This window comes from Anabrus simplex, chromosome 6 (genome assembly GCF_040414725.1).
Source record: "Anabrus simplex isolate iqAnaSimp1 chromosome 6, ASM4041472v1, whole genome shotgun sequence".
In the NCBI taxonomy this organism is placed as follows: Eukaryota; Metazoa; Arthropoda; class Insecta; order Orthoptera; family Tettigoniidae; genus Anabrus; species Anabrus simplex.
Window position 1 is genome coordinate 270,324,412 of NC_090270.1, and position 20,972 is coordinate 270,345,383.

The 20,972-nt window shown below is 39.8% G+C and overlaps 1 protein-coding gene across 1 annotated transcript in view; it reads right to left on the reverse strand.

The window, feature by feature from the left end:
• Positions 1-3,623: 3,623 nt before the first annotated feature.
• Dyb (Dystrobrevin) overlaps positions 3,624-20,972 on the reverse strand; it is a 322,401-nt gene continuing 305,052 nt past the window's right edge. The window contains exons 16-18 of the mRNA XM_067149300.2: positions 18,019-18,161; positions 17,876-17,935; positions 3,624-4,488 (exon numbers count right to left, since the gene is read on the reverse strand). Coding sequence (XP_067005401.1) covers positions 4,351-4,488; positions 17,876-17,935; positions 18,019-18,161 — 341 coding nt within the window. The 3' untranslated portion in view covers positions 3,624-4,350. The remainder of the gene's footprint in view (positions 4,489-17,875; positions 17,936-18,018; positions 18,162-20,972) is intronic.

Below are 20,972 nucleotides of genomic sequence, written 5' to 3' on the forward strand. Positions count from 1 at the left end.
TCTTTACTCATGCAGAAGTAAATGAAAAATTTACTATTTCCATCAAAGGTCTCTGTAACTTGTAAAACTGTCTGTTCATGACCTTGAACTTATTCTCATGTCTTCACATTTATTCTTAGCAGCAGATCACAAACACAAGTGGCCCCGATGAAATTCCTGTTCAACCAATGTGATTATCACTAGTGTTGAGAAGTGTTTTTTTTTTTTGCTAGTTGCTTCACGTCGCACCGACACAGACAGGTCTTATGGCGACGATGGGACAGGAAAGGCCTACGAATGGGAAGGAAGCGGCCGTGGCCTTAATTAAGGTACAGCCCCAGCATTTGCCTGGTGTGAAAATGGGAAATCACGGAAAACCATCTTCAGGGCTGCCGACAGTGGGGTTAGAACCCACTATCTCCTGGATGCGAGGTCACAGCTGCGCGCTCCTAAAGTGTTGAGAAGTGGCCCCGATGAAATCCCTGTTCACCAATGTGATTATCACTAGTGTTGAGAATTACATGCACTAAAACTTTGAGTCTGCAAGCTTTCTGTAGCATAGGGTCTGTGAAATAACAAAAAAAAATCCTAGCAACATAATATGAAATATTCAAGTTTTTAAAACACTTATACACAAACACATTACTTCTACCTTTTTCCTACCAAAAGTGATTTTGTAAAACTGTGCGATACTATAATTCTCACCAAATGTTCTGCTCCCAGCTTACTCCTCCTGGCCGTAAAAATATACTTTTACAGAAAATATTCTTTGAACATCACAAGAAGCAGGCAATAAGTTAATGTCCATATCAGCATCAGAGCCTTGAAGGACATTACTAATTTCCCTTAGATTCACAAGTTCGTTATTCTTTGCAAGGACGTTTGACTTTTTCTGTTTCACAACAGGAATACATTTTCCACAAGTTACATCCATACTTTTGATGAAAAAATCAAACACTTTCAAACTTCCAAAAACTTGTATTCCCTGTGTTTCCAATTGCTTGATGGTACACCACCGACTATGACAATTTGATTTCATGTGCACGGCACACTCAACATAGCGTTACCAAGACTACCATAGCATCACTGCCTTACAATTAAAGATTGCATTCAGCATGTTATGTGTTTCACTGAAGACTAGAAAACTCAAGAATGGTATTAACCACAAGAAATGATAAATATGCACTAAATATGCTCTTAATATATGCAAACTTCCTAAATATGCACATATGTATGCATGAACAAATTTGCTTTAATTGTCTTAATTTAATATGAAATGTGTAAATACTAAGATATGCAGCTACATTAAAAATATGCATGTATTTCTTAACACTACTTATCACCAAGTGCATGCTGGCTGAAAATGCTATTAACTCTTTAGCTGCATGATTTTATAATCAATCAGCTATTTAATTGCTAGTGCACGCTTGACCACAAATGGTACAAGTCAAAGTCAAAATACCTAGCCAGTCTTTATGTTAAGAATTATTGCTAACATCCACTTCAATTGTTGCTTGCTATAATTAGGTGACAAATTGTAGACCATCACGCCTGTCAGTAGCTGCACAGACAAGATTTAATTACGTGGCTGATTACGAGATCACAGGGACGGTTTGTAATAATCTATTTACATGTACAGGAGAAGTTTTGTAATGGAGTAAAGCAATGTAATTAATATTCACCGTATATAACAGAAAAAATAAAAAATTAAAAAATCTTTATTTACACAAACGTTTATCTAAGCCATTATAAAACTTCATTTAAAAACAGTGCCTGAACAGGAAACCAGCAACTTCCTTTATCAAAATACTGATGCCTGGCGAACAGACTAGAAAGAAACACTGCTGCTGAGATATCAGGCATGACAATATGATGACTAAAAGGCTTCCTGCCACTGACATGACCTAATCACCAAGGGGCTAAAGTCATACATCACAACACCTTAGGAACAGATAATTTTCGTGTATATTACTCTAAATATATACAAACATCCAATGAAGAGACTTCGTGATATCACTGGCTTGGATGAAGCTAAACAAACGTTAACAGCAAGTTTGTACTGTCCTCCTCCCATCAAGGCTTGGTAGGAACCCAGTGGAAATTTTGACAAAGCTGCCAGGGGGTGAGAGAAGTGGAATGTAGGAGGGAGGAGGTATCTTACACACTATAATAACCACAAACTTTATATAGACATAGACTTTCAGCTTAGATTAACAGACCACATAGTTTTAGAATAAGTTTTTAAGTACACAGCCATTCTGTATCCTTCCATTCGATATGTTACCATCCTACCAATCGTAATATATATAAAGTGGAAGAAGGCAAGCCATGGATTCTTCCCATTTCTTACAGCTGCTGAAGGCCAAGCTCAAACCGAACTGTGTCTGCATTTCCATGGTTTCTGCTCAACTAAGCATGTCTGCTTCATGAAATTTGAAAATGAAAAAATAACACACTGAATTGGACGTCCTATCCAAAGTTTTTTTTTTACGTCGTTGAAAAGTGCCATATATTGGATTTACTGACAACCTGGAAGTCATTTGGTTCCAGGCATCCTCTGGCCTCTGAATCACAAAATGAAGAGAGGTGGATTTCTGAAGGGTGGAAGAAAGTCCATTTGGCACTCCATGTCCCACAAAGTTTGCATGGGAAAGATCTCTAAGAACATATCTGGCTTTTACTTGACAATTATTTAAAACTCCTCCACAGATCGCCCAACAGAAATCCGTTTCTCTGTCATTTGCTGCAGTAAAACAGAGCGTCAAATTTGATGATAGTGTCAAATCAAAAATACTTGCACATGGTAGTTGAGGTGAATTGATTATGATTATATTATTATTGTTCTCTTTCCTACATTTTAGGTTTGTCCAAGGTGATAAAGTCAGAGTGAATAGGAGAATTATGGAGGAACAGTGGCTTAGTAGACACTTCCTAGAGGATTATGACACAATAAAACACATCCTTTGATTAGAGCACCTATTTCTTTCCCAGTCACATCACACTGGACTTCTTCCTCTCCGGCTGAAGGTTTAATGTCCAAGTACAGTTGTTCAAAAAATAATGAGTGTATGGTACTGTATACTGGAAACAGGCTGTGGATTTTCATAGTACTATGTACGTTCCTAGCATGTAACATTTTATCAGATTTAATTTTAACTATTACCAAAATATAATTTATCTCTCATGTAGAAACAAACCTTGTGGATATCCACAACAAACAAGTTCAACTGTCTGAGAAAAGTGCACCTGCGCGGAACTTTTACAATACCGTGCACTCATTCTGTACACATGTTGACTGCTCTTCTCTATTTTACCATTCCTAGCAGTTTTTTTCTCTTTAAAGACATTAAACAGGAAACAATTTAAAATATGCATCTGACAATATAATTTTAAGGCTCTTGCCCACAGTACCCATTCTTAAGAACCTGCACTGTAATGAAATCCTTTACAGTGCATGCTTTAAGGAAAGAAAGAAGAATAACTGAGAAAAATAGAAGACTTTGTTTATATTAATAACATTATTTGTTTAATGTCCAATTACTTTTAGTTTTCAGAGACAATAAATGACAAAATTTTGTCCCTTAGGAGCCCTTTTATGCACTGTTAGACAGTCCTGTTGTACTCAATGTCTTTTTTGTCATATTATCAGTCTATAATCAACATGCACCTTCTCAGCGCAGGCCAAGTTCAATTTACTGTTTATTTAAATTCAATACCTGTGGGTTTCTTAAGTTCTATTTTAACCTGTATCTCATTTGGTTGTGCCATGTTATACTTAACAGGCTGAAACCTACTTTGTAGCAATGCCATGGATATCTTTTTTTTTTTTTTTTACAATTCTTTATACTCTAATCCATGGTATAACAAGATTCTTTGGAATGTGTATGAAAAGATCATAGAAATCCTGCAGCATCAATAAAACGTCTATAGACAACTACTAGCTGAAGCTACAGCACTTCAGACTGCAGCTCTACATCTAATAATAATAATGTTATTGAATATATGTCGAACTAATTACTTTTATGGTTTTCAGGGACGTCAAGTTGCCAGAATTTTGTCCTGCAGGAGTTATTTTAAATGCCAGTAAATCTACTGACACGAGGCTGACATATTTGACTGAGCACCTTCAAATACCACCAGACCGAGCCGGGCTCGAACCTACCAAATTTGGCTCAGAAGGCCAGCACTCTACCATCTGAGCTACTCAGTCTGGAAGATATATAAAAATCTGTTATTGACCATCACGAGTCAGAACTTACCCAGAAAAGTTACAATACAAAGACCTCCAGCAGTTCTTTCATAATATACGGCAGGAGCCTGTTAATACAAGTTAACAGAAAGATACAGGATGGCTGTCTAGTGCACTATAGCCTATCGATTCACCCAGCGCTTCATTGCTTCTTCCCAATCTGTAGAACCTCCATCGTCATCATCTGTTCGAACGTATGATTCATCATCTTCTTTGTAGCTGTCATCATCTGTGAGACCACTAGCGCGACGCCGCAGAGCCTGAGACAGAATATATATTGACATGTAACATATTTCTTTTACACTCATAATGTTAAGAGCTATCCCCAAAACAACAAACTGGAACAACAAAGGATGCTGAATAGAAGGGTTTGAAAGGTGTCTTCACAGGAGGATGCTTCGTATTCCATGGACAGCTCGAAAATCCCATGCCCTGTTGGAGGGAGTATGACCAATAACAGTAAAATGCAGGAAACTAGCACACCTAGGACATGTATTAAAAAAATAAACTTCTGAAGTTAATCATTCAAGAGAAAAGAAAGGGTAATGGAAGAAGACAAGCATTCTGGCTTGGAAACATTCAAGACTGGGCAGATATACAAAACCCTCAGAACTCTTCAGACTTGCAGAAAACAGAGATGAATATGTCAATGACAGAGGGATCTGATACAGCACATTCAAGGAGATGAAAACTCTGAGTGTTCTGATGGTTTGTGCATTAATGTAAATGGGACTTGCCATTAATATGAAGTTTGTGGTACTGATGCAAGTGTAATGGACTAGTATAAATTGGAAACAATTCTCTAACCCATGTATAAATAATGGAAATATTGAGCTCTATTATTATTATTATTATTATTACTTGTGAGGTGAGGCTTTGAAGTTGTTTACATCTATTAGTAATATTATTATTTACGTAGTTATGTATGGACTTTATTTGGTATAAATCGTGATCGTATTAATTATGAGTTTATGTCATGAAACATCTGCTGTACATATATTAATATAAGTTTGTTTAATGTAAGAACAAGTAATTAATAGTTATATAATTTATTATTACCTGTAAATAGGATGTGTATAAATCCAGCGTAATGTTGTGCAACACATGGTAATAGTCCAGAACAATGCATCTTGCCGCTGGAATTGTGTAGAAAATTCCTTTCATAGCAAATAGGCTAATGGAGACTCTCGAAATTACGAGAAAACATGCTGGGTCATATTCTTCTACAAGCCTGGCCAGGCAATACATATAAAGAGGCAGTCTTTGGGAGTTGAGTTGAGTTGTTAATGAGAGTTGCTAGTGAAAGTCGTGAACTCATGTTGTGATTCTGTTGACATGCTAATGGAGTGCAAAGATAAAATGATTCTTCACTTTTTGAAAAGTTGTAAGCAAGGGCTACGGCTGGGAAAGAAGAATAAATACTTCGTTATAGACTCTTATGTTTAACAGCATTCAGTCTGTGAAACTCTATGAATGAAATGCTGCTTATTCAAACCCTCTATTTACAACTAGCAGTGTGATATTTTTTGTTTCTATACCTTTACTTCAAAATTAAAAAGTTAGTCTAATCATCACCATAAAGTAGTAGATCTTGATCACCATAAAGTAGCAGATCTCGAGTTGGAGGGTGTGGACAGATTCACTACCTTGGTAGTACATTTGAAGGAAGGAAGGAAGGAAGGAAGGAAGGAAGGAAGGAAGGAAGGAAGGCCACTGTCATCATGCGAAGATGTCGGAGATTTTGGACCCAGAGACGTACCGCAGACTACCAAAAGATCAAACCAATTGCATTCTTCGTAACACCAACAGCCTTATTAAGGCCTCATCATTGGCAAACAATGCAAAGTCTACCTCCGAGACTATATGGCTTACCCAAGATACACAAGGACAACGTACCTCTATGGCCCATCGTGAGTGCTAATGGATCACCGGACTACAATACTGCTAAACATCTGGCCACCTTATTACAACCTTACATCGGTAGCACACAACCATACGTCAGAGATTGAGGCCACTTCATAGAAAAGCTGAAGAACATCCAGTTAGAAGCCGAAGATCTGCTTGTCAGCTTTGACGTGGTCTTACTCTTCACTAAGGTAACCTGCGAATGAGACCCTCGACCACATTGCTCAGAATTTTCCCAAGGACATTACAAACTTGTTCAACCATTGCCTCCCCACAAGCTATTTCCAGTGAAATGACAATTTCTATGAACAAATCGACGGTGTCACCATGTATTTAAAGATAAAAATTTCATTGTTCCGTATTGAAAAGTATCACAGTTAAATTGAAATAATAAATATGGTAGTTCAACCTATTCAATACAAGTAAATAAGAAATGTAGAGATTACATTCTTATTTAATTAAAAGTGGAAATGGTACCGGTTTCGACCCCAGTCTGGGTCATCATCAGCTAATTGTAACTCGAAAAACAATGCATAAGTAAGAAAGAAGTTAATGGTCAAGTCCACACAATATTAGTTGAAGAGGCGATGTAAAAATGACAGGGGTAGGCACTGTAAAATTCAGACGAAGTGGAATGTAAGTCACTTAAAAGAAGTAATGTGTAATCTTCCGAGCATCAGCACGGCACACACAATGTTTGGCACTGTTTCACAATGTTCACGAAAAGCAGAGAATAGTTAAATGAGCCAGACTGCATACACCGTCAGGCACAAAGTCACAACACAATCCAAATATGAAGATCTGCTCATCTTCGGCTTCTTCATGACTTTAGATCCTCATATTTGGATTGTGTTGTGACTTTGTGCCTGACAGTGTATGCAGTCTGGCTCATTTAACTATTCTCTGCTTTTCGTGAACATTGTGAAACAGTGCCAAACATTGCGTGTGCCATGCTGATGCTCGGAAGATTACGCATTACTTCTTTTAAGTGACTTACATTCCACTTCGTCTGAATTTTACAGTGCCTACCCCCATCATTTTTATATCGCCTCTTCAACTAATATTGTGTGGACTTGACCGTTAACTTCTTTCTTACTTATGCATTGTTTTTCGAGTTACAATCAGCTGATGATGACCCAGACTGGGGTCGAAACCGGTACCATTTCCACTTTTAATTAAATAAGAACGTAATCTCTACATCTTTTGTTTACTTGTATTGAATAGGTTTAACTACCATATTTATTATTTCAATTTAACGGTGTCACCATGGGCAGTCCTCCGAGTCTGGTGCTAGCAAATTTTTTAATGGAAAAGTTCAAAGAAACAGCACTCAAGATCGCACCACTGTAACCTCAGGTGTGGCTGCGCTTCGTACATGACAGATTTGTGATCTGGAGCCATGGAAAGGAATAATTACAACTGTTTCTACAGCATCTGAATAGTATAAACACCAATATTCAGTTCACTATGGAGACTGAAAACAAGGGAAAGCTCCCTTTCCTTGATGTTCTGGTAATGAAGACTGCCAATTTAAACTTGGGACACACAAGCCGACTCACACTAATCGCTATCTTCAGAAGACGTCCTACTACTACCCACGACAAAATACGGAGTGATTAAGACACTAGCCAACCGTGCTAGGAGAATTTGTCAACCTCAGCACTTAAACGAGGAGTTCAGTCACCTCAATATGGCCCTACTCGCTAATGTGTACAGCCATAAAGATATCCAGCGAGCACTCCATCCCAGACGTACAACTATCAGGGAGAAGGAAGAGTAGTAGCTGGCAGCTAAAGCCTTTCTATCATATATTGGGAAAATATTTGACAGAATAGGAAGGCTACTGCAGTCCCATGGGGTTAAAATCATATACAGGCCGACAAAAAATATCCAGTAACTACTTAGGTCTGCCAAAGAAAAACTCCATCCTCTTTCCACAGTAGGTGTCTACAAGATCCCGTGCAGCTGCGGCCAGGTATACATGGGCACTACCAAACGCAGCATCGCCACACGATTGAAGGAGCATAACAGACATAGCTGGCTGGGACAAGCAGACAGATCATCAGTCGCTGAATACTCACTGCTAGCAGGACATGACATACAGTACAGCGACATCAAAGTACTGTCAATGACTGTGTCTTATCACGCCCGGCTACAGAGAGAAGGCATTGCAATTACGAAGCAGACCAACAGCTTCAACCGTAAGGAGGAATCTGAATGGGTAAACAAAGCCTGCTTTCCAGTCCTGAAAGCTTTAAATCCTGGAGGACACAATAGCCGCGTCAGACCACAAAAAGCAACGGGTGATCAGTCGCCTGTCTCCATCAAGGCAGGTCACTGTACATCGGGCTCCTTAATTCTTCCACCATTGGCCGAAGAACAGCCAATGAGTGACCGCCCCCCTCACCCCCTAGCATGGTGTACAAAGAGGTGATCAGCGTACTGTAGCCTGCACTATATAATGAGGTGGAATTACAACACCACTTCTTTCCACTGAGAGCTTCGCCACTATCGAAGTCAGCTGGAACCCTTGACAATGCCGAATGCAGTCTTCGGTGAAACGTAGGGACATCCACATGCTCCTGCCCAGAAAATAATGACATGATTTGTAGTGCCGGCCATAAAAGCCTCAATTGCTATATGGGATTTTCTATTTATTTTTTTTTCTTTTGCAAGTAAGAAGTTATTTTAACACTAGCTCTATCCATGGCTTTGTCCATACGGACATAGTTTACAATAATATTTTTTTTTTAATGAGCGTGCTGGATGGGATAAAAAGTACAATATCCAACGGAGAATATGTGGACAGATTTGTTCAAATAATGAAGGAAAGAGCATGGCAATATTATGGGCATTAAGATAGGGGTGATGAAATCTACTTAAAAGTGACTTTGTATTGTATGAGAGCAGTGGAAGAATATGTCCTACTCTTTGGCTGAATGGTCAGAGTGGTGGCCTTCGATTCATAGGGCCGTGGGTTTGATTCCTGGCTGAGTAGAGAATTTTATCCTTGGTTAATTCCTCTAGCTCAGGGGCTGGGTGTTTGTATTTGTCGCAATTCACATCTTCATTTACATACAACACACCACACACTAAACCTCCACAAACATGCAATAGTGAATATATCCCTCCACACAGGGTTAGTATCAGGAAAGGCATCCGTCCATAAAAATGGGCTAAATCCAAACAAAGTGTCCATCTCAGATAGTTGGGAAAAGGTCAGGAAGCAGAAGAGCAGCAGAAGAATGTAATTGTAATGCTATAAATACAATGTGTGCACCCACAGCTTTATAACTGCGAACTAAAATGCACTTATCCCTTCAGGGACAGGCACTGAAATTCATTTCTTTCCTTTTTTCAATAACTGGGTACCCTCCAGAGGTTAATACTTTATGTTTTTTTGTCTTGTTTTTAAGTATCTGTGCCCAAAATTTAAATCCCAATTATCCCATGAAATTATATAGATGTTGATTTCCATAGGGAATCTGAAATATTTGTCCTGAATGAGTAAATTTATAATACCAACATAAATGGTCCCTTATTGGACATCATAAATTTTCCAGCTAACTCATTCCTGATGAGCCCACCCTAGCACACGAGGGCAAAACGCTGGCAACCAGGAATGAGTTAGCTAGAAAATTTATAATGTCCAATAACGGACCATTTATGTTGGTATTATAAATTTACTCATTCAGGACAAATATTTCAGATTCCCTATGGGAATCAACATCTATATCATCTGATGGCCAAGCAGGCATCAATTTTTGGTGATGAGACAAAGTCTCTTACAAGGGAACATCCACAATGGTGAAGTCGCCGATCGCGACGATTCTTAGCAAACACGTTGAGGTACATGTAAAAACAATGCCAGCATCAATTTTAGGCGCCAACATTCATTAGCGCGTTAACTAAGGGGCCTAAAAGTTGCGACATTTCAAGTTCCGCGCGAACAGCGATGAATTCCTCCTGACCAACGCTTAGCCGGAACACTGCTTTGTGCCACACCTCTGCTCCTCCTCCCCACCTGGTTCAGCACCACTCGTTTCCCTCTCCCCGCGCTGCCGTCTGCTTAGCTGTCGAACAGAACCTGTGCTACACTGCGTGCGCTATCAGCCTTCCTCATAGCTCTCCCTTGGAATTTCCACATTGTATAGGCAGTTTACATTTTATGAAATATTTATGAAAACGTTTGTGACGAGTCCTTAAGGGCAATGTCACTCAGAGTGCCAAAAATTATTTTTCATCTGCAAGCAAAGCACGGAAGTCACGGTGAAGAAGGTCCGCTGAACTTTCGGGAGCTGCAGCTTTATGACGTGATTGAGGGTGAGTGTTAAGCAGTCAACTATTGTCAAATAGGTTTTGACGCTCACGGGGAGATGTCACACTGCGGACATAGGCCGTAATAACGTAGATTGAAGCGTGGTCTTTTGCGCTGCATGTGAAATTGTAGGTTTATGATATGTTGATACCGATAACTCTGTCCGACTCGCTGGCTGAAAGGTCAGCGTACTGGCCTTCGGTTCAGAGGGTCCCGGGTTCGATTCCCGGCTGGGTCAGGGATTGTAACCTTAATTGGTTGATTCCTACGGCACGGGGGCTGGGTGTATGTGTTGTCTTCATCATCATTTCATCCTCATCACGACGCGCAGGTCGCCTACGGGTGTCAAATAGAAAGACCTGCACTTGGCGAGCCAAACCCGTCCTGGGATATCCCGGCACTAAAAGCCATGCGACATTTCATTTCATTACTGATAACACTCTCGTTTTTAAACGAACAGTTGTGTTCTCCGTTGTTCCTGTCAATACATATACACATAACAATATGTATTTTAGTTATTTGTTTTTTTTTTTTTCAGAGCTTATAAGTTGCTGTCTTGAAGGTGACAGTCTCTATTTGGAGGACGTTACAAGTTTGACGTACAAGTCTGATCAGTCAGAGGAAACCGAAAAGGATATTGAATATAGCGAGCCAGAACCGGGACAAAGCCAAGATAGTGCCAGTTCGGCAGACACCGTAGACTTACAGTACAAAACAAGAGCAGTCAACTTCTGGAGGAGTGGAAAACGGAAAAATCTTAAATTTACAACTGTGCAAAAGCACTTCCATCGTTTGCATAGTGTGTCACAGCTCTCCGCCTGGAAAAATGTTGTGAATGAAGCAGGCTGTCTCCGAGACAAATTTGGTCTTATTGCGATGGATTGCAAGAAAAACTTTGACGCGGAGTACCGTACGTCCACCATCCATGACGCCACAATCAAACATTGGGCAATGCAAAGTGCCCGCTCTCGCGGGCTCTATGACTTTAAAGCATCCTCACGCTGGGTGTATGACTTCAAAAAGAAATTTGGGATCACATCCCGAAAAATTACTGTCGTGACAACAACGAGAAAACTTGATAGGGAAAGTGACGTTATGGTGGAAGCCCAAATGTTTGTGGAAAACACAGTTACACAGCCCACCACATGTTTTTAACAGCGACCAAAGAGGCTTTAATTTGGAAATGTACACCGCCAGAACATTACCGCGCCGAGGAGAAAAGTCGATTAGCACGGTGGTCCAATCAATTCCCTCTACTACGCACAGCTACACGATTATGCCTAGCATGTCAGCAGAAGGTGAGCTACTCTCCCCGTTGCTAATCATTTTAAAGGAAAGAAATGGCGTTTTTGGTTCCCTTGTTAAGAAACGAATATTTTCACATGAAAATATTCATGTCGTGTGCACCACGTCTGGAAAGATGGGCAAAGCAGAAGTTCAGAGCTGGTATAATGACATCTTGAAACCAAGTTTACCCGATGGACAAAATATTTTATTGTTAGATTCTTTCTCTGGCCACAATGCGCTTGTTCATGGCATGGAAGTTGAAGTTATGAAGATTCCAGCCGGCGTTACAGCCGTTTGTCAGTCATTCGACGTGTATGGGTTTCGGATTTGGAAAACATACACCAGACAAATGTATTCCGGGCTGCGACTTATGAATACCGGCATCGTGCTGCATCACCGTCACACCATCTTAAAGTTGCATTCACTGTTACATTTCCAGCTGACATCTCCTCGATTCACAAACATGTGGAAGTACTCGTGGTACCGCAGTGGGTACCTTGATGATCATCCTGGACAATTCGAACACCCGGTAGTGTATTCCTTTGACAGTGTTGGCTTGGTATGTTCTTTGTGCCCGAATACTGGTTTTGTCAAATGTGCGTGGTGTACAAAGGACTTGTGCGTCACACACTTCTACGAGGAACACCACTATTGTAAAGCATACGTCCCTTGAGAAAAGTATGGTGCCTGTTGTTAATTGTGTTTTGTTTCGGTCGTCTTTTCACTATTTTGTAATGTGTCGAATAGACCATAAATTGTTTTTGCTTACTATTATTGAAATGAGTTTGCCCGATGTAATGTATATGGAGTCATTTATTGTGGTGCCTTGTAATTTTTTGTTGTTGTACCAGTTCGTACAATAGCCATGTACACTTTTACGTATGTAACTGCCATTGTACCCAGAAGACTGTAGTGTGATACTTTAATATGGCTACTTGTTGAATACATAGACCTCTGTCAGCTATAGCGCAAAAGTACGAGTAAGTAGGACTACAGCTCTGCCAGTGATTATGGTATATCTACTGCATATATAAATGCACATCTTTATTTCTTTTTAAAGACGTTGCTTATTACGTCAATCATTCCATATCATACTCATATCAAAGTTGTCTATGCATTTAATTGATTTATGTTCGACAACCATGTCTGCAATTGAAATGTGTTGTGCCTTTCACTGCAAAACATAAATACATCGTTAAATACAAGCACAAATAAAAACATTCTATCTAGATTCCTTATACCAGAGTATGTAATACGGGAAATACCAGAGTACGTAATACGGGAAATACCAGAGTACGTAATACGGGAAATACCAGCAGTTTCTAACTCGGAGTTTATAATTGCTGTTGTTCGCGATTTCGTTTCGTTATGACACAACTGATAGCGTACACAAAATGGGGGTAGGGGAGTGGACATGAAAAGAAGGTCTGGACCTGTAACCATATTTTGATATCCCGAGGTACAACATCTCATTACATTCATTGAGATCTTCTACCCGGGCACGTAATTTCTTTAAATAAAAGGATATTTAACATTGTTTCAAGGTGGGTGATTTATTTTAATAAATTTCATATGTATGTCCACTCTAAATGACACTACCGACAGCTTCAAGGTGTTTCAGACGTAAATAATAATTTAAGCTTAGGTCAGACGCGGTACCTTATACCATGTTTGTCCACGCCCGATGGTGCTTAAGTCGGGGTTGTACCCACGAATTGACAACTCACCGGAATTAGCAGGAATGAAAATATAACATTTGCATAAAATATGAGTAAATACGTTTAGGTTATTTATTATCATTATGTGTGAAACGGACCGTGATTTAAAGGATTTCAATAATTATAGTACGTAAAGAAGCAAAATATAGCGCCGGTCTCGTTCCACAGCCAAGCAGCCGGCAAGCGCGAGGAGAAGGGAGGGGAACGTGCTGGGGAGAACCACTTGGGAGGGTAAAAGGCGGTGCAGAGGGTGTGTCTCCAGACTGGAAGTGTGTGTGCCGGCTTAGCATTGGCCAGCAGGTATTCATCGCTGATCGCGCGGAACTTGAAATGTCGCAACTTTTAGGCCCCTTAGTTAATGCCTAAAATTGATGCTGGCATTGTTTTTACATGTACCTCAATGTGTTTTCTAAGTTTCATCGCGATCGGCGACTTCACCATTATGGATGTTCCCTTGTTAGTGCATTGGCACTGCCGGTGGCTCCAGTTAGCCTACGCAGTGGCCTCCAAGGTATGCACTAGCCAGCGTATTGGTAGGTGTGCTAGGTACCAACTGATGAGCCCACCCTCGCACACGAGGGCGAAACGCTGGCAACCAGGAGTGAGTTAGCTGGAAAATTTATATAATGTCCAATAACGGACCATTTATGTTGGTATTATCCCATGAAAGCAAAAATTGAATCATTACGGATTAGATCACTTGAATTGCAATCACACAAGAAAAGGTATAAATGATGAGAAAGAAATGCACAATACACAATGTACATACTGTCTTGTTTTTCCCTCTGGCAATATAAATTATCTATATCATAACTATATCGTGTGCATGAACAACAATCCCCTCTACTGTTGTGGTGTGTGCTAGGTTGGTCAGTTGCTGACGTTTCACCATCAGTCCACTAAGCTTTGTCAAGGCTGATTGATAGTGGAGAAGAAAACCAGGAGAAGTTACACTCTGCTTTTGGACTGCACAGTGAAAGTGCTTTCCCCTGGGGTAGTGCGGGGTTCTTCTGGTCCTTTTAGTGCTAGTTTCCAGATACTAGATAGCAGTATTCACTCATCTCTATTCAAGTTATTTTGGTGGTTTCTATGACTTCTCTGATTTTTCTACTGGTAGAAGATACAGAATTTTATCTCAGAACCCAACCAGCTACCTTGGAAGCTCATCCAGGAATCCACACTAGCATCTAAGAAGGGTTTAATCCCTCAGGACTCAAAGCCTCCACATCTCTACGGTCGATCAAAAATTCACAAGGTAGATGATCTAGGGAGCCCAAACAACAGAGATACCAGTTTGCCCACATACCAACTTGCCAAGCATCACCAGCTACAGCCTCTCATCAGACTAACAGGTAGTTACTTCAAGGACTCATCACATTTCATACACAATTAACATCAAAGAGCTACAACTACAGCTGAATGATGTACAAGTCAGCTTTCTGTTGAATCCGTTTTCTCTAGGGCATTGTTAGATTAAGCAATAGACATAATCAAAGAAAAATTTAACGAAGATATTATCAATGTATACCGATATTGCCTCACCACCAGTTATTTCCTTTGGAGTGGACAGTATAACCAATAGGTGGAGGGAGCTGCCATGGGCTCACCACTTTCACCAGCTGTAGCCAACCTCTTCATGGAACACTTTGAACATGCAGCACTCTCCACAGGTCCCTACAGACCTAAGTACATGGATATCATGTCCATAATGTGTGATCACATGGCCTAAAAATACTCCAGGAGTTTGTTGCACAGAAAACAGCATAAATTTTAAACAAGAAGTGGAAGAAAAGGAACTATCCCTTTCCTGGACGTTCTAATGGAATATTAAGCCACATTGTCTAGAGGAAGCTCACACACACCAAGTGGCACCTACATGTAAACATGCACCATTACCCAGCACAGAGATCCATAATAACCACCCTGGTCAAAAATAAAGCCTTTTTACCATACATAAGGGATGTGACAGATAGGATAGCCAAAGATTTGAAGAACACGACATACACACTACATTCAGCTATGGACCAAAGGTATGTGATCTCATCCAAATTGTGGATCTGACAGAAGGGAGCATACAGAATACTGTGTAGCTGTGAGGAGACGGACTTGTTACAAGTGAACTATGTAGTGCGAGTGGAGTGTATTTTTTTTTTGAAGACTTTATTTGTAAAATACGATATGATGTTTTATTTTTAATGACCTAACCTGTACTGTATAATACTGTAACATAGGCATTTGTAAATAGTAGAATTCTGTTCTATAGTTCCTGGAAGGACCCAGAAAGTTACATGAATTATGGAACAGGGTGTGTTGTTTTGTGGGTAATGTTTTCTAGAAAATATTTCTGACTGTTATGGAAATACGACATTCGCGATCAGGCGTATTCTAGAATGTTAGTCAAAGTTCGCGATCGAAAGTAAGGTTGTGATTGGTGAGTCTAGGTGGCGATGGGAACTCGTGCACGCTGATTGGCTGCCTCCAAGGCCGGAATTTTCTATATATAGTGAGAGAGGCAGTGTTCGAATTAATTTGGTATCCTGAATTCTGTCGGTCTTGATCTATCTGTCTGCGAGCAGCCTAGCTGGTTGACGTCCCCCGGTTTCCGGGATGGCACTCTCCTCGGGTAAGCATTCTTGAATTCCGTTCCTGACAAAATTTCGTAATGTTCCGATTTGCTTTTCATACAGGAGTCTGCCCTAACCAAATTCACCAAATTAGTTACTTATGATGCCTTAGTTTTTCACCTGGACTTACCTGTTCGTTTCCGAGGCATTCCCATTTCTTGTTTCACTAAAATATGTAGATTGTAGTTTCATATTATTTTCCTTGGGGTTTGCCTCCAGTAGTTCTGTATCACTTTAGGTACGCTAGATTTTGGATAACCCTTTTCACATCACTGTAAATTGCATTGGTAACTAAATGTATAGTTTATTTGAAATGTGAATTTACACTGCTACGAAATAAACTATGTATATCACTGAAATTATAGCTCGTAACTTGGAATTGTATTTGGAATATATTTGTAAAATTATTTTGTAAATAATATTTTCAAATCCAAGGATCACGGCGATTTATTTTCGGAATCCACTATCTAAGCCATGTCCATGCCTTTGGTAGGTTCCCAGCCCTTTTCATCTTCCCGGTTTGTTGTTCACTAGTTGGCCCTACTGATATTTACGTACATGTTTTGGTTGGAGATCCGCGTAATGCCAGCTAATGTTGTTCCGAGTGTGTGGTGATTTCTGATATTGTGCTCTTACCTTCCCCTTTTTAACTGTGTTTGTGCCTTGTTTGGTGTTACCACTGTAGTAGAGGTAACAGGACTAGTCCATAGCAAAAGAATGAGAGAACAGGAGAGAGAGAGAGAGAGAGACACAGACACACACACACACACACGCGCGCGCGCGCACGCACGCACACACACACACACCTCCAGCAGCCCTCAAAATTATCCATAGCCAAACACATATCACACTGCAGACATTCCATCCTGTTCAATGAAACCAAGCTATCAGCCTCTAGCAGGTCACTTTTACCACAGAAAAATCAGAGAACCCATAGGAATGTAAAAAAAACCAAACATATCAGATGTAAGGCTTTTCAGGCGTTTGCTCTATTAACCAGCGTTTCGTCTTAGGTCTCACACTAGACTCATCAGAGTGGGATGTGTCAGACCCTACCCACTGATGCTGACATGCTCTATTGGTGAAAAATATCTAATTCCCTCCATGGGAATTTAGAATTTTCCAAGCCATAGGAATTCAAAAACTCCCCAATAACGTCAACAAAGATGACAGATTACTGCTGTCTGACATCTGGAAAGCAACACTAAAATGACAAGAATAATCTTGCACTACACCTGAAAACAGGACTTTCACCATTCAATCTGCCTCCGCTGAGTACAAATACTCCTGCCTTTCTTCTCTGCTATCAGTCTTGACAAAGCCTAGTGGAATGATGGCAACACAAAAATGTGAATAAGATGTATGAAAAAGTGACATAGGCTAATTCTGTTCTTCACCAACCATTTTAATTACATAATTTATACTTCAAGTATTTCTTGATCAGCGTGATCCTGTTGTTTGATGACCAGAATGCTTGCTGATCGTCAATCACTGACTCTCTGACAATGTCAAATTGCTGGAACTCGGCCTTCCATGTGTGGAGTCCTGCCTGCACCTCATCTTCTGTTTCTATAACTATTATAAAAATCTGTTCTGTTTACAAATAAAATGTTTAAACAGCTACCCTCCTGCTGGTAGAATAGGGAGTCACAGGAAGTATACAAAGTTAGAAAGGAACCACTGTCAGAGAAATGTTGAGAAACACTTTTCTACTTCAGTTTTGCAAGGATTCGTTCAATTGTATTCACTGTATGTCATAAGATTCAGATCGTGACTAACAAAGGTAGGTACTTACATGAGATTGGTGGTCAAACATCTCCCCCTCTTCTGCTCCAGCCTTAGCCTCAGCACCTCCCTACACACAAACCAAAAGACTCACTGAATAACAAAGGCAAAGCCAGCCGATAACAACAAAGAGTCACCGAGATTTTCAAGTACCTTGTCATCTCCGTTGCCCAGATTTCGCGCTCGCAGTTCTGCCATGAACTGAGACTCCTGCTCGTATCTCTTGCGGATCTCCTCACGCCACAGCGCAGCGGTAGTACCGGCACCGTCCGACTCACCATCCTCCGTCTCAAAGTCTGGCAACACATGCTTCCTAGTTCTCTCAGACATTCACATTAATTAGGACAGGGATGTGCAGGAGTTGCAGACAGGGAGGTGAGAGATTTGGGGTAGGGGAGGATAAAACTTTACAAATACCACACATTTGCTACAGCAATTAAGTTGTAATCAACTCATTTTTCTCTGGCTCTAGTATGGGCCATTGCTATTCTTATTTTGACAGCAACCTAGCTAACAGTTTATTAAGTATCAATTGAAATGCTGAAAAGGAGAGGAGAGATGAAAGAGCATTTTCAACACTTTTGAGAAAAATGACTTCAAAGATTTTTGGTTATTCTTTAAAAAAAAAATTAATGTAAATTTCTGCACTACATGGAAAAGCATAGCATGGATATGTTTTTGGGCTTAAAAGATGAAATGTCATGGTGGTAGTGATTACTGTTTTAAGAGGAAGTACAAATGGGCAACCACCTTCTAAATAACACTAATCAGAGAGAAGAAATGGAACAAATCTGAAACTACGAAACATAAAGGTATCGGTCAAAGAAAGACTACAGCCATGAAGGGCGTGAAAATATGGCAGATGATCCAGCACAACATTCCCAAGGCATGTCATAAGATAGCTCCAACTATCAGAATCTACGTCCAACATAATGTTTGCTGATTTAGCACAATTTTATGGACATAAATATCTGCAAGATACGTACTATGAGAAAAATTCTGCTGACTTCGGTAATGTTACCGTGTGTACGGTACTTTGCTGTGACCTAGACAAAATGCCAATCAAAGACAGTGGAAACTAGTTTCAAACTCAGCGCCATCTGTACCTACTGCATATAGAGTCAGAGTTTTAGCTCATAGTAATAACATAAGAAAGATGATGATGAGATAGTATAGTTAGATGACGAAAACTAGATGTCTGGTTACTAAGGTGTCGGTGGTCTGTCCATGCAAAACTGATTATGCTAATTCCAGATAGGCCCCAGCACAAAAATACATCCAAATTTAAAAGGTTTGGATACTATTTGACCATAATCAAGATCAGCGTCTTGGGCACTGTTAGTCTTTGCATTTCTTTTATATTTAAAATTAATATTTAGTAAATCTTTACAGTCACTTGTACCCTTTTGCTTCTGCAAAGTGCACATGTACCCCATATCACAAAAAAAAAAAAAAAAAAAGATATAATAAAGATACTCATGCACAATATTTGCACCATATTTATTAACTCTACTTTAAAATAAAAGTAACAAAAGACTAATTCTTGTTAACTGAAATTTAGAAACAATTAGCTGTTGCATAAGTGTATCGAGATAATTGTAAGTTTATTTATATACAGTAGTATATAATTATTTGGTTTTCATGAAAATGGCTTTTTATGTACTTTTGTAGTCTGTCCGTTTTTACTTTTTATCATTCATTTACACAGGTTCCAAGATGTGATCAATCAATTTCTTCCTCCCTTGCAGTTTCACCTCCAATAGATATGCTTCCTACTTAATCATACTGATTTATGTTATATCTTCTAAATTTACGTGCCAAGGATTGTAGAACTGATGGTGAATCATTCATATTTGGAAGAAGTTTTAGGAGTTTTTTTTAATACATGCATAATGTACTGTTTTTGTAGTATGTTAGATGAAGTGAGGTTTTATTTTTCTTACTGCCAGCCCGCAAAGCAAAAGAGTGAATGAATCAATAATTCAACATGTGTGCAAGGACAATGCGCTGAAGAGTAAAAAGCCAACTGAATACGAAGGTCCTAGGAATGTTGATAAATACAGATTAAATGTGATTTCAACTTCTATAGCAGAAAGGAATCTATCACAGCATGCGTTTCATAAATGACAATGTGTGTAATTTATCGGCTATTTTTTGCTATTTGCTTTACGTCGCACCGACACAGATAGGTCTTATGGCGACGATGGGATAGGAAAGGCCTAGGAATGGGAAGGAAGCGGCCGTGGCCCTAATTATGGTACAGCCCCATCATTTGCCTGGTGTGAAAATGGGAAACCATGGAAAACCATCTTCAGGGCGGCCGACAGTGGGATTTGAACCCACTATCTCCCGGATGCGAGCTCACAGCTAATTTTTTGGCAGTATTTCCAAAGTTTAAAAGGAATTTCATAAGTTCTGCAAGGGGAACATGCTCCACTCTTATTGGCCCCAGCAGATACATGCCGTGGTAAATGGTCTGTACTTCCCTGTGCCAGATGGAACAGCGAATAACTTTTAAACCTACAGTTCATATTTATTACACCAACAATATTATAACCTATGAATTTTTCTTACTGGATCTATAACTAATGATAACTTTGTTGACATCAAAGCAGTTTAAAAGCATGAATACTTCAAATTTACGATGGAAAAAGGGACAGACCTTGAGAAAATGTATAAAAGTCACCATGGAAGTAAAAAACCCATTGTAAAAACAGCCTACAAATGAGTGCAAATATGGTGCAGCCTTGAGAAAGGCTATGACGCCCTCTGGAGGTGACGCGTACTTCTTCATGTACTGGGAAAGCTGTGACAAGTGGGCGATCAGTATCCCAATAATATCAGAATCCGGACAGTCAGCATCCTAACTCTGACAGACAAGACCAAAGAGCTGATAAGAGTTCATGAAAGAGAAGGACATAGCCATCCTTGGGTCTTAGTGAAAAAAATGGAGAGGAAGAGGGGAAAGAAAACTGAAGGAAGGCTACAGGCTGTTTTATAGTGGAGGATAGGATGTGGTAATTGCAGTTCGAATGATCATTAAAAAGGATGTCCTGGAATATGTGGAGCGGGTAAAGAAGATCAATGACAAAATAATCATAGCAAGG